The following is a 15,346-nucleotide window of genomic DNA, read 5'->3' on the forward strand; positions in this document are numbered from 1 at the left end:
AAACTCATTGGTACTGTACTTGGGTACTTGCATCCCTAAAGGAAACCTATATGAAGTTGCATTAATGTATATTTTTAGTGGTAAAGACACATGGAGTCTGGGGTTGCCCAGTTCTGAGCTCTCCTATTATGATGGAATGATTCAGTTGAACTATCGAAATGGCACACCGTACAACAACGAGAAGCACATGCAGCGGTCTACCCATATTACCTTCCTGTGTGATCGTGGTGCAGGCGCAGGTTTACCTGAATATCAGGTGAGTGCCAGTTGTGGATAATTCTTGTGCATCACATCCTTAGTTAAGTCCCCAATAGTTTAACATAATGAGAAGTTAAACCCTTCTAAGGGGAGGGGGAATGCCATTTCAGAGGTATAACACACTGCTTTTTTAGATCTTCCTTTGTGGGATGGTTAGTAGCATCAGAAGGCTTGCTTAATATCAACAGATAGTTCTTGGAAACTTCCATAATAGATTTTACCCTTATGGTAAAAAATCTGCATTAAAAGTTTTCCAGTAAAGCAGTCATTTCAGTGGTCTTGTGCAGAGGGCTTGCATCCCTGTAGTGAGAAGGAGCTCTATATACAGGGGCAGGTATGAAAAGTGTGTGTTAGAGAACATTGCCAGCTGATGTTGTACATTTGGATATATCAACATAGATTTGAGTGGACTTTCTGACAGTAAAAGTTAAGCTTCCATGTGTGACAGCAGAATCATACCACTTTGAAATTAAAAAGGGCAGCTTAAAAAAGAACTCTATTGTTACTCACCTTTTGCAGTTTTAACTTCTTTGTTTTGTGTATATATGATTATGGTAATCTAGGCAGAAGACAACTTCACTTACAACTTCAGGTGGTATACTCAATATGCCTGCCCAGAAATACCCACAGAATGTGTTGTCACAGATCCTCAGACCATGAAGCAATATGATCTTTCACGGTAAGCAAAACAAAATTTGGTGAATGTAAAATCTGGGTGGAAACGCTCAGCTGGCAAGTTCTTCCTGACCAAAGCTCGAAACTTACATTTCGTACTTAACATTGTCATGGATAGATCATGGATAGAACAAGCAGTGCTGCTGCTGTGTTGCGAAATTTTCGGACAAATGGATCATAAAGAAGGGAAGAGGGTGTGGACATATTACTGCCAAGGATTGTCCATTTGTAGTTCTTGTTATAAAGTAATTGGTATTCCTGAATATGTGTTTGTGTATGTATATTCTTGCTTTCCTCATTTTGTGCTCTAAAACTGATCAGTGTAACTCAGTTACTTTTTTAGTATGCTCATTGCAATGAGATGAATGAATGAAGAAATTCTGCGCCATTGATAATAACTTGTTAAAAATAAGTTAAAATACAAATTGATGTATCCAAACTCAGTATTTTTGTTTTGCACATTTTTCAGTTTATCATTGTCTGCAGACAGGGATAATTGGCATGCAGTGGACAATTCTGAGCAGGGTCCACGCAAAATATACTACATAAATGTCTGCCGACCTTTGAACCCCATCTCAGGCTGTGACAGGCGGGCATCTGTCTGTGAAATGACATACAAGAAGGTGAGCATTGTATCAGTAGAGTTCCTGTTCACTCTTTTATTTGGCCTGCATTCTGCTCTTCCCTTGTGTATCTTAATTTATTCCTGCAGGCAAATCTCCCAAGTGTTTAATTAACTGGTGCGCTTCCTAAACTTTAAAAGATTGACTTAGGATGCAGTCGAAGCCCCCATCTGCTGTGCTGGTGAGGGAGGATTGAACGGGGCAGAGGTCTCCCCTCACCCAGTCCAGGACAGCACAGGGCTCCTAGTTTTGGCTGCATAAGTGCAGCTGGGTTGAATTGTATTTGTAGCCTGTTGGCTTCCCACCAGCAGGAGCCTGCATATAGCCCATAAACAGGGTTGAGCAGGGAGATCCTGAGCTTGCCCTACAGCCTTCACTTGACAGCATTGGATCTGAGCCAGGCCCAATTGCTGTTTCAGTTCCAGGTAGAAAGGAACAGGCTTTTGCTTCTGCCCAGGTTCCACCCTAGCCAGCATGTGCTGTGGATATAATGGTGGCCATGCCGCAGCACCACTCCTGCCACTGCCTAGTTAGATTTTGGATTTCTCTTGTCAGTCCAGCAGGTGCTCTTCATTGCATGATTGCATATGTTCTTGAATTCATCATATAATTATTTTGCTTCAGAATGATGTTCCTTTTTCTAATTTGTTTTTTTAAAAAAGAATTTATTAGGTTTTACAAAATAACAAAAAATAACAGAAAAACAATACAAACAAATACAAAACAGAAAAAGAGCATATAAAACACAACAATTATCAAATATCTTAATCTTATTCTAAATCTTCTTTAGGGGGACCTCCCCCGTCCTCTCTCCAGCGTTCAGTTCTAATTTACTTTAGTAACTTTGTAACTATTTATTAATCATTCACCTTAACTCTTCAAATTCAATCTATCATCTTATCTTATCTCAATAAACTTAATTATGTATTCAAAACATTAATTGCTTTAATTGCAAACAACCATATCTTACTTTCTTATTTACTATTCTACTCTAACATTAACTAGCTATCACCTGTTATCTTTCTCTGATTTCACTTCAAAAAACCAATTTTTCGCGATGTTTCAAATAGTCCTTAAATTTCTTCCAATCTTCTTCCACCTTCTCCTCCCTCTGGTCTCGGAGCTTCGCGGTCAGTTCTGCGAGTTCCATAAAGTCAATTAACTTCATCTGCCAATCTTCTACTGTTGGGAGCTCTTCACCTTTCCAGTTTTTAGCAATCAAAATTCTAGCAGCTGTTGTGGCATACATAAAAAACACTCTATCTTTCCTTTTTCTAATTTCAGAGTGATTCGCTTGAGGTTTCCATCAGTAACCTGGGGATTGCCAAACAAGAACCTGTGGTTGAAGGCCCTGGCAAAATCCTCCTAAATTATACCGGTGGCTCTCTGTGCATCACGGCGGAGGGTAAGAGTGAGCCTTTCACAAGCCTTGTCCATCTCGTCTGCTCCAAGGCCACTCTCGTAAGTTTCCAGCTATCTTGCTTCTCCTCTCAGTGTGGTGTCATAATGTTATCTGATTAGACCACCAATATGTAAGAGCACAGAGCATTTGTGGATAAATACCCAAGTCTCCCTTGAATAGCCTTAGTTATGAAATGCAGAATGATCTTACTAGTGCCCAATTGCTTAACTGTTTCAAAATGGAGTGAAAGCTACTCATCTATGCTGGCAGTTGAAGCATGATTTTAAAGGCTGCCCAGTGCAACTGTTAAGAGTCGGTTTCAAACCCACCCACCCCCACCCCCCGGAAATTGCTAGCCTTGTGTTAGGCAGTGACTTGCTGACTACCACTTTTTTCTTGGTGTATGTTGAATGGGGGGAAAGGGTAAACTATTCTTGGGAAAATTTCTAATGCCTTGCAATAAAATGATCACATTTGCTTTACAAGCAAAGAACCTGAAGTCCTACCATCCCAAATTATTGGATGGAAAATTTGCAGCACACTTGGAATATATCCCCGTCGTGCTCTTGAAGTGAGTCTGCTTGTAAGCGTTCTTGTCATAACTCTCTGACAACTTGTATTTTCAGAGTAGTAGCCCAAGATTCATTGAGATGAAAGAATGTGTTGCAGTTTTCCTGTGGGAAACGGAAGCTGCTTGTCCAGTCACAACTGCAGCAGGGGATGCTCAGGTGAGTGGTTAGAAAACACATGCAGACATTTGTGGGGGTTTTACCCATGTGCCATATGAACAGGTAAGCAGGCATCATTACAACCCAATGCTGTTCATGTCTGCTTGAGGCAAAGATGCATGAGCACCCCAAAGCTTAACCTAAGAACTATTGCATTCTTGTAAGCCCCTGAGTCAAGCACTTGAAGAAGCTCAAAGATCTTTGTGAGCACCGGCTCAAGTTCTTACAAAAAAGTACCCCCCCTCACCTTGCCATTACCCCCAGCCCACCAGGGAGGAGGCCTTCAACTGGGAAAGGGCACAGCAGAGGCTGCTTGAGATCTACGATGAGCAAATTTCTGATGGACTCAAAGCCTACTTGCAAAGTGTCTTAACAGGGGCTCTCCCTTCTGCAAACACCCTTCTTCTATTTCTCACTAGCTTCTAAGTGTCCCTAAAGAAATGCAGGTTTAATTGGAAGCAAAACTGTTAAATCCAATTCTTAAGCATCGTTGGGTAGCTTTTATTTGACCTCCCATGGTTGTAGTGAGAAGTGTGAGACATAGAAAGTACAGTCATAACTTGGTTCTCAAACGCCTTGTGAATGTTTTGGCTCCCTAACGCCACAAACCCAGAAGTGAGTGTTCCGGTTTGTGAACGTTTTTTGGAAGCCAAACTTCGATGCGGCTTCCGATTGAGTGCCTTCGGAAGTTGTGCCTTGGTTTTCGAATGTTTTCAGAAGTCGGGACGGACTTCCAGAGCGGATTCCGTTTGAGAACCAAGGTACAACTGTACAATTAAATGCAAGGTTAACTGGGTGTGACTTAACAGGGCACTGTTTCTGATAATAGAGCTGTAAAAGGAGTTAATATATATGGGCACCATAATCCTCCTTGAAGCAAGTTCTGATCTTTTGCTTGATACCCATTGGTCTAGAAAACTTGAGAAGAGCTTAAAATTGGTCTCCAAGGAGCTGTGTCTAACCAGTATGGAAGATGGCCTTCTTGACTTGGAAATCAAAGCATTTTGATGGTGCATATCTATCATATCTTATTCTCTCCTCTTGATAAATGGTTTTGTTTTCTACAGAGCTGCACTGTAAAAGATCCCAACAGTGACTTTGTGTTTAACCTGGAACCGTTGGCTTCAGAAAAAAAATACATAGCCATGGGAATTGGAAAGTCCTACATGGTAATGTTTTTTTCTTTTCTTTTCCAAACACAAGACTTCATGTCCTTTGAGTTCATGCCTTTTGTTTTTTGATGCAAGTTAGTAATTCTATGGCATCTCAGATATTTTATTGTATGTTGAATCTCTTAGCTAAACATTTGTGGACCAGCAGAGGAATGTGCAGTTAACAGTAGCCTGCCGGCTGCTGACTCTATTGGTGGATGTGAAACAGAAGATCTGAAACACATTCGCTTGGTGAAACTGAACAAAACTCTTCAGCTGTCTACCGAAGGAGAACTGTCTCTTAAATACACAGGTAAAGTTGCTTGGCGACCTGTTACAAAGAGCCACTTGCTTCCGCCCTCCTTGCAAGGTAGGGGCAGCTGAGAGAGGCCTTTCATGCAACACAAGCACAGGTAGAGCTGTGGCTACTCCATTGGGTTTCCTGAATCGGGGCATGTAGATTTCCAGGTGTATGATATCTTTAAGAGGGTAGAGCTAGACCTGAGTCCTCTCACTTCAAGCAATAATTTAGGCAAAGCAGCTAGACATTGGGTGAGCCTGTGTTCAAATCAGCTCTATCATCAATGCCAGGATTCTCATCAAAGGTAGTTTCTTAAAGGAATCAAGATAATGGAGTAAGATCAGAAGCTGCATAAAACCAAAGGTAGCAATTTTACAGCAAATCTTTGACACGGCGTATGTGTTCACTGTCCCACCAGCATCTTCACATTTCACACAGGGAGATGGAAGGGGCCCACTGAGGTGAGGGAATAGGCAACATTCCCTTGGGCAATGGAGACCAAGCTGTGTTCAGGCTTCCCATTTTAGCAATGTGTTTGCAGGAGGGCTCTGACAAGGGCAAAGCAAGCACCCAGTCAAATAGGGCCCTTGGGCTTGCTAGATTGAATACCTAGCCTAAAGGCAATGCTTGGCATCTTCTTTAGTCCAGGAAAATAGGTTTAGGAGGTGTTAAGTGGGAAGGTTCTCTCTGGTTCCTGTCAGGTGGGTTTGTCACAGAGTGAAAACATCTCTTTCTGAATTCAAGCAAAGTGCAGCGATGGCATGCATCATTGGCCTTCCCGCCATAGCTGGTGAATTCTCAGTAGACGCAAAATTCTAAAAAAGGCAGCTAATTGGAGCTCCCACTTTATTGTCAAATAACTCATGTGGGGTTCCTTTATACTTCTTGATGTTTTTATTTCCACTCCTTAGGAATCAATGACACTTTCACTGTGACCTTTATCTGCAATCAATCCTCCTACCCCGGAGAACTCAGATTTGTGCATGAAGAGATTAATTCTGCCCGTAGAATTTATAATACTTTCTTTGAGTTTCACACGGCCTTAGCCTGCCCACCTTCTCCAGTTGATTGTCAAGTTACTGGTAAGTAAATGAATGTAGGGAAATTCATTGGAAAGGTCACTTGACTCTGCTTCAGTGGTAGAAATGTCCTGCAGGTGGCATGTTTCCTTCCCCCTTCTCTCCAGCACGTGCTATGACTTGCTTCAAACACACTCATAGTTTCTTTTCCCCTTAGGATGCACTTTGGGTGGGTGGGAGACGGTTAAAGAACACAGAGCGTAGAGAAATCTGTATCCCCCCTGCCACATATTACTCTGTCGTCCACAGAAACCATAATTAGTATTTCCCCCACAAAAGCTGACTTCACCTTTCCCTAGCTTAAAACTGGGTTGCTTTAAAAGCATTTGCCTTATAACACCTGAAGTGTTTGACCACCATCAACTCACTGAAACTAAAGGCATTCCACTCTAAACAAAATCCATTGGCTGCTCCAGCCAAAGGTTCTGTTTATGTGCTTAATAGCATGGTGATTGTGACATTGGGTTGTCTCAATGGTGGCTTTGCCCTAGCACAGCAAACATAAAGAGGCAACCTCTATAAAAAATGTAATGAAACTATTTTTCTGATACAAAATGGAGTACCTGACAGGTGAAGTGTTGATAGGAACCTTCCTCGGGGCGTTTGCCAAGAAGAGGGTTTCCACCCTACTAGACCAGCATCTCTCTTTAAAGAGGTGGAAAAAATCCTCTTCTCAGTAAGTGCCCTTGAAGAATGTTCATGCCAACACATGTTGAGTTTTCAGTATGTTTTGGAGATGTTGAGTATTCTGTTTCTCCTCTCCTTTTTTGTCTGCCTTGTGTAGGCTGTCTTCTGCCCTCCATTTTGGATTTTATGCTGGCAGAAGCTCTTCCACTCCCACAAGTCATGGGTCCCCCTCTCTGTGCCTCATTGTGATTTTAGCTGTTCAGCCTGTCTTTGCTTTATAGGTAAAGGGACCCCTGACCATTAGGTCCAGTCGTGTCTGACTCTGGGGTTGCGGTGCTCATCTCGTGTTACTGGCTGAGGGAGCTGGCGTACAGCTTCCGGGTCATGTGGCCAGCATGACAAAGTCGCTTCTGGCAAACCAGAGCAGCGCACGGAAACGCCGTTTACCTTCGGCGGTTTCTATTTATCTACTTGCACTTTTGACGTGCTTTCAAACTGCTAGGTGGGCAGGAGCTGGGACCGAGCAACGGGAGCTCACCCCATCACGGAGATTTGAACTGCCGACCTTGTGATCGGCAATCCCTAGGCTCTGTGGTTTAACCCACAGCGCCACCTGCGTCCCTTATGTCTTTGCTTTATACTTCTTGGTTTTTACATGATCACATAGCATTTTGCTATCTTGGCTGCCTGGCTTGGATTACTGAAATCCTTTAAACTGCAGTCAACTGAATATTTTGGACTTAGCTTAATTAAGCATTTTGTGGTTTCTGGCATTACTATTTTTCAGATTCAGCTGGCAATGAGTATGACCTGAGTGACTTAAGCAGAGCAAGTGAGCCTTGGGTTGCCCTGGATACATCAAAAGATGCAAAAGGAAGAACTTTCTTTCTAAGTGTTTGCAAGCGCCTTCCCCCCATACCAGGGTGCCCTGGTAAGCATTAGACTTGGTTTATGGGAACTGAGGGGCTATCAGTGCAACAGACTATATCCCACCACCTCAGTTCCCCTTCTTCTTCTCTGACTTGCTCACTCCTGGCAGTCTCTGTCTGCTTCACCTCTTTGGATAGTTTGCCCTGATACTGCTCAGCAGAGCTGTCATAGCCCCTCTGGGTAGCTTTGGCGATACACTTGAATGCTTAGAGAAACTTGGCATTCAAATTATTCAGACACCCACGAGCCAACTCTAATAAAGGCAATCCTTGCACTTTAACTTGCCACTAAGAGAGGGTTGGTGAAATCCAGGTGAACAGTTTCTGAGCCTTTTGATAGATGCGGAGATAGTCACTGCTATGTGTAGGGTGTTGTGGCATGTTATGGGGAGGCACGCTGGTGTGCAGGATGCATGCAATTTTTCTTATTTTCCTGCTCGTGTTGGATTAAACTTTCAATTTATATTTTGCTAGGGAATCTTATGTGAAAATGCCAAGCTGGTGAGCTTTATGGCCAGGACAAGCACCCTTAAGCTGTTAACAAAAAGGCAGAGATAGAGCTTTTACTGCAACTTCTTTTTACTAAAAAGAAATTGATTACAAAGTATTGGTTTTTAATAACTTTGAGGGGAAATATTCCCACTTCAGTAATTCATTGACTTGTATCCAGAGTTGACCTTCTTAGAGCAGGACCTGCTTCCATTCACAGAAGGGACTTTGATCCAGTAGAGACTCCCACTACAGTGATTGTGCCTGAAGTACAGGGCTCCTGAACTCTTTGAAACTGTTTTTCAGGGGCTTTAGGGGAAAAGAATCAGTTGAATAGTCCTTCTACTGATCTTCATGGGAGCATCCCAGGGGTGGAGCTCTACTCACAGGATCCCCAAGTGCAATTGGTGGTCAGCCCAGACATTGCTGGCTTCAGTACTCTTAAAGTGAAAAGTGCTATGAATTACTTATGACCTTTTTAATGCAAGTTTTTAGTGGAGTTTAAAAGCACATGTTTTAAGTGTTCCTTTTGGCTGCAGGTGGTATAATTGGATCTTGTGTGAAATACGCAAACAAAGGTCAGAGTCTTGGCATGATTCACATGCGTCCTCAGGCTGCTGCTGATGGGTCCCTTAGTATCGTGTACACAAGTGGGGACACGTGCAAAGGTAACAGGCAGTACTCAACGCGGATCATCTTCCAATGCGATCAAAGTATGGTAAGTATTTTGGATCTGTCTATTGATGCCGAATGGTCTGCATGTAAAAATTTTTTGACTTCCTTTAGCAACCTTGCAAGCTTATTGAAGGGCTTGCCTGCATAGCTGCAGTTCCCCCTTCCCATTGTGTCTGCAGCTCTGGAGCTGTGTTTGCATGCACTGCCAGGGTCCTTCCCCAACTTCCAGCCTGAAAGGACCAGTAGCCCTTCAAGTGAGTGAGTGAGTGAGTACCACATACAGAGCTGCCATGTAGCTGCATCTTTTGCTACCCAGATGGTCATTTTGGAGTGATTACTGCTCATCCTGACAAACAAGGTGTCGCGGGCCCTTCGCCCTGTACAGCCCACCCCCGGACGTTTTACGGTCTATGAGTGCTGCACCAACGACAAACAGTCCCCAGCTGCCGCCCTTCAGACTACTAGCTGGATCCTGCTTACTTCATTCACCACAGACGAGGATATTGTGAACTAAAAAGATGTTTATTGCGTACAAAGCTTATGGTTGCTGATAAATAAAAGGTTGTTCAATAAGCTTATAACAGTTGTCCTATACCGGCCTAATACCTCTAAATATTACCGGCCTAATACCTCTAATAGTAAACTAAATATCAATAACAATGTGATTCACAATCTCTTTATCCTCTCTGCTAACATCCACCTAAGACTCTAAACTCCCAGCTCTATCTCTTGACTCACACTTCAACTCCCCGCACTTAACTCTAACTTCAACTGTCTTACTGACCACTGGGAGGGGTGTTTTATACCCAGGCTGAGCCCGCCCCTGAGGGTTCTAACTGTCAGAACATTTAACCCCTACCTGGCATGAGGCTAGTTCTCCACATACCTCCCTCCTTTTTAGGTTTGTATCAGAGGAGTTACTAGCCAAAGTATCCCTCTGATACAAACAACAGTTTAAAACATCAATATAAACAATACATTTTATAACTCTTACCTATATTACCTAACTATGGCATAATATTACATCTTCAGTAAAATTACATATAGTTGTGAACATTATATACAATAGTTCATGCAGCATTAGGTCTTTATTGCAAGAAAAGCCGTAACTGTCCATTAACCTTTGTCTTTGGGTCTTCATTATAAGGCGTCTGCGATGATGTTTAGGATCCTTTACGCTCCTTATCGTCCTTAACCGTCGCAAGAAGTATCTTTCTCTGGGCACCAGTCTTTTCTCTGCCATACGTGCTGGGATGTAAGCTGTCTTCCCCGGCCAGATGACACCGTCCCATTCCGATCTCTGCACTCGAGGCGTCTGTAACGATTGTGGATCCCCAGCTGGGTAGAGTCCTTGTTTCTCAGGGTCAAAAGCTCTCTTAGTTCAACCTCTCCCTCCTTCAGGATCTCTGTTAAATGTGTAAGCTCGCAGACTTGTACACACATCTCCAGGTCATCATAAGCTGCATAAACACTGATTGTCTGGCTTTTAAATGCACTGGGAACTATTTTCAGAAGTTTGTGGATATCTTCTTTTTTAGTCAGCTTGCTGAAGCTTTCTAGACAAGCGTGATCACTTAATGAAAATAGGCTAAAAAGCTCTGATTGCTTATTGCTCATAGCAATCTCCCTTGTTGTCAGTTCATCTTTGGTCTGTATTGATTTATCAGTTCCCACTTCGAGCAATTTGAAGACTACATTTTTATGCCTTTGACGTGGTAGCCCTGTTAATGCTGTGTAACTACATTCATTTTGGACATTTATTTGTGTTGCATGAGCAGCAGGGTACCCATCTTCCCACCACACAATCTCTAGTGTAGGAAACACTTTCACTTTCATAGAAAGTCGATAGGGCCCCTTGCCAGCTATAACTTCCAGTACGTCTTTCTTTCTATCTTTCCAACTGATGAATGGTTTATCGTAACTATGACTAGTTGTTTTAACTGATCTCACAGATAGGTCACGTGTCACATTGCAGGTAGACACTCCTTTACCAATATCACAGGCTCTTTCAACAACGTGACTACTGTAGTTTAGATTGGGTTCATGGTTTAGTGACTGGGTTGGGTTTATCATATTCTTATGCATGACCCGCCTCCCTTCACCATGCTGAATTATTTTGTTTATATCATTCATTTTTGAAATGATCTTACAAGGACCTTCCCACGTCAGTTGTAACTTGTCACTGTTTACTGATCTGATTAATAAAATATCTTGTCCATGTCCTTGTAATTGGCAAGTATGGCACGTTCGACAAAATAACTTTATTTGCTTGCCCATCCCAGGCCAAAAGAAATTTTGGGACACCCTTTGTTTGGTTCTGGTGATTCCCAAGTGACCTCCAAAGATACTGCCATGTGCATGTTGTATTATCTTGGTTCTGAATTCAGTAGGTACTATCAGTTGCCTGTGGATCTCATTACCCCCTCTATTAGGCTTTAAAAGAATCTCCCTGTATAGCAACCCATTGTTGACTATAAACCGCTCCGGGCTTTCAGGGGTTAATACTGTATTCACGGCTGTGGCTTGAAAATATTTCTGTAAATCTGTATCTAGTTTCTGCTTGGCTGCAAAACTAGCTGCTTGACTATTTGTAACTGGCATTATACTTGTATCTTGTGTCAGTTCAGCAATTGTATCAGGCCTTTCCTCCTGAGGTAACTGTCGCAGTTTTTGTGCCCTAGTTATTACAAATGCACTCTGTACATGGTCAAGGAGATCCCACCCGATTAACATTGGAGCTGGGATTTCTGGTGAAACTGCTACTTGCCATTTTCCAGACCATTGTTTATATGTCAGATTAACTAATGCGACTGGCAAGATTTCTGGCTGTTTTGATATTCCTTTTAAACTGATTGTTTTGCCTTTAATAAAGTCTTCTGGCTTTAACAAATCAGGATGTACAATACTAATCTGAGACCCTGTGTCTTTTAAGCCTTTATATGGTTTACCATTCACCCAAATTTCTTCTCCTGTTTTGTGTAATAACATGTCATCTTGTTGAATTATATAGCACCTCACAACTTGGGCCACTGGTAACTCATCAGCCTCTGACTGGGCCTCGGTTGTCGTGGCAACCATGTTGGCAGTTGGCTCTGTCTCCACAGTTTGGACACAATATGTCTGCTTCTGAGGGATAGTATTTGCACTCCTAGTTCTGATTTCAGTTCTACAGTCCAGTTGTCTATGGCCTTTTTTCCCACATTGCCAACAGATTAATTCAGGCCTTTTACCCTCACTATATTTATTACTTTTCCCTCAGTCCCCCCCGTTGTCATAGGCGTGTTATGGGGAACATTTGCATTGGCGGGAAAAATTTTCTTGGCAGTTTCTGTGGTAAACTTTGTGGGCTGTTGCATTCTCTTAAACTTATTTGTTTCCCACTGTTTGTCCTTATATTTTGGGGCATCATAAGCGTGTTCTCGGATTTCATTTATTTCATCTGCCAGATTAGCAGCTTCCAGGATGGTTTTAGGGCGTCTTTCTTTAATTAAATACTTCAGATGACTATTAATCGTGTCATAAAATTGTTCCAATGCGATCACCTCTTTTATTTTTGCCACAGAATCGGCACCCTCCTGTTCTAGCCACTTGTTTAAATAATTTGTAGTTTTAGCTCCTAGTTGAGCAAATGTTTCCTCACGCACTTTTTTTTATTGTTCTAAACTTTTGTCTCAGTTGTTCTGCAGTAATTCCAAATCTAACATAAACCAACTGTTTAAATGCTTCAAAATCTTTAGATTGATCAGATGGCATTTGAGAATAAATCTCTGTTAATGTTCCACTAATACGCGCTCTCAGTATTTGCATTTTCTCCTCATCTTTTACCTCAAAATCTTCACAAGCCCTCTCAAAAGAAATGATGAACGCTTCAGGATCGTCTTTATCTCTGAAGTCAGGGAATCTTTTTAAATCCACCCTGCTAGGATTTTGTGTGGAACTATTGTTGTTGTTTCTATTATCTACAGCTGATAATTCAAGTCTTTTCATTTCTAATAAATATTCTCTTTCCTCCCGTTCTCTTTCTCTCTCAATATTTAAGGTCATTTCCTTCTCTTTCAGTGCTATTGCCTCTCTTTCAATATTTAAGGTCATTTCTTTCTCTTTCAGTTCTCTCTCTTTTGCCTCAGCTTGTAATTTTAATTCTCTCTCTTTTGCCTCAGCTTGTAACTTTAATTCTCTCTCTTTTGCTTCAGCTTGTAATTTTTTCTCTCTTTCCTCAGCTTGCAATCTCATTTCTAATTCCTTCAGTTTATATTCTTGTTCTAGTTTCCATTTCTCAAATTCCTCTGAGGCTTTAAAACTAGTCCCCTCCGCAGGATTTTTGTTAACTGTTTCAGTACTGGTTTCCTCAATCTGGGAAACCCCATTTTCTTCTTCAGAGCTTTCTACTTGTGAGTCCCTAAGAGCTGTTTTAGTCTTTCTAGGTGGCATTTTCTATTTATTTGGTGGTATTATTTCTGTACTTAAATCAAGGATGTTTCAGTTAAACTATTTCTCCAGGCTTAGTTTCCACAGTTTAGGTCCAAAGTCACGCCTAAAGTTACCTCAGTGCACTTTGTCCAGCGTACTTTTCCGACCTCTCACTATAAACCTTTCTGCCTGAAATAGTTTCAAACGCAAAGTATCTTTGTAACTCTCTCACAATCTCACAGTCTTAGGCGCTATCACACCACACCCTAGGGCCAGGTAATTCCTCTCTGAATTCCCCTTCTCCCTTTCCAGGTGTATGCGATCCCCCTTCCTGACTAGATTGTAGAGTCTCACAGAAGTTTGCTTAAATCCTCTTTAAGCCTCACACTTCACACAATGCGTCACCCTTAAATCCTTCATGTACCTTGGCACTTCTTGCCAACACTTTAGATCTATCTTTGATCTTGATGTGACCACCACTTTATGTCTATCTTTCGTCCCGCCGCTGCCACCACTTTAATGTCGCGGGCCCTTCGCCCTGTACAGCCCACCCCCGGACGTTTTACGGTCTATGAGTGCTGCACCAACGACAAACAGTCCCCAGCTGCCGCCCTTCAGACTACTAGCTGGATCCTGCTTACTTCATTCACCACAGACGAGGATATTGTGAACTAAAAAGATGTTTATTGCGTACAAAGCTTATGGTTGCTGATAAATAAAAGGTTGTTCAATAAGCTTATAACAGTTGTCCTATACCGGCCTAATACCTCTAAATATTACCGGCCTAATACCTCTAATAGTAAACTAAATATCAATAACAATGTGTTTCACAATCTCTTTATCCTCTCTGCTAACATCCACCTAAGACTCTAAACTCCCAGCTCTATCTCTTGACTCACACTTCAACTCCCCGCACTTAACTCTAACTTCAACTGTCTTACTGACCACTGGGAGGGGTGTTTTATACCCAGGCTGAGCCCGCCCCTGAGGGTTCTAACTGTCAGAACATTTAACCCCTACCTGGCATGAGGCTAGTTCTCCACACAAGGTGTGGCATAGGTACCCTTGTAACTTGCCACTAACATTTGATCATATTTTCTTCTTCCTCTCCCCCATCTGGAGAGAATTCAAATTTTTAGAATTAGCAACATTATTTGGTTATGTGATAGGAAGCAGCTGAGCTTTCCAGAATAGCTGATCAAGCTTGCTTCTATTTGCAAAGCATATAGCAGCTTATTTACAAAGCGGACCTCAAGGACCCTAATAATTTTGACATGGAATATACATTTACTTGAGAAGCACACCTCAGTATTGCGAATGAGTTGCAGTATTCATTCTTGTGCTCCAGTTTCCTGAGCAAGCAATAACTCTCTCGTTTTTTGTGACATTTTGAACTTTCAAATCGTTATGGTGAATTAACATAGTCCCAGGTAGACCCCTCTAAAAGCTGTAAGTATGTGGGACACATGTACATGTGGTGCCATCATCTGGCTCCTCATATTCCAGCTAAGGCAGCCTTTCACTCCCCCAACTGCCACCTGCTCAAGAACCATCTTGCTCTGAGGAGAAGACAGATTTGGCTTTCAAAAGGGATTCTTCTCTCTCATTGCTTATGTCTGTTGTTCTACAATATAGTGGTAATTTCTCCTTAAAACATTTCTGTGTAATTGCTTTGTGTGGCACAACTGAAAAGGTTGCATCAATATTGCAGTGTCTTGTGCCAAGTCCAAAAGTCTGCTGTTTCCTCATGGAAGCAAGTACTTTCATTTCATGCCAGCCACCTTGGTATTTCTTCTTGAAATGAAAGGTGGCATATAAATTCTTGTAACAATTAACAACAACAACAACAACAGGTTACAACTTTCTACATGGCAATCCCTTTGTGTAGGCAAACAATATGTGATGCTTGAAGTGTCGGCCATGTTGAGTTCTTGCCTAAAGTTGTGCCTGTAGCTTGAAAAAGACCCTTCAGTCGCACTTCAGGGTTAAAAAGGTAAAG

At 42.0% G+C, this 15,346-nt stretch overlaps 1 protein-coding gene across 1 annotated transcript in view; it reads left to right on the top strand.

Moving 5' to 3' along the window:
• Positions 1 to 15,346, top strand: part of IGF2R (insulin like growth factor 2 receptor) — a 73,692-nt gene that overhangs the window by 27,098 nt on the left and 31,248 nt on the right. The window contains 10 exon segments of the mRNA XM_033144112.1: positions 79 to 256; positions 822 to 937; positions 1,403 to 1,556; positions 2,841 to 3,017; positions 3,585 to 3,686; positions 4,754 to 4,855; positions 4,985 to 5,150; positions 6,050 to 6,220; positions 7,632 to 7,775; positions 8,802 to 8,980. Coding sequence (XP_033000003.1) covers positions 79 to 256; positions 822 to 937; positions 1,403 to 1,556; positions 2,841 to 3,017; positions 3,585 to 3,686; positions 4,754 to 4,855; positions 4,985 to 5,150; positions 6,050 to 6,220; positions 7,632 to 7,775; positions 8,802 to 8,980 — 1,489 coding nt within the window.

This window comes from Lacerta agilis, chromosome 3, assembly GCF_009819535.1.
Source record: "Lacerta agilis isolate rLacAgi1 chromosome 3, rLacAgi1.pri, whole genome shotgun sequence".
Taxonomy (NCBI): Eukaryota; Metazoa; Chordata; class Lepidosauria; order Squamata; family Lacertidae; genus Lacerta; species Lacerta agilis.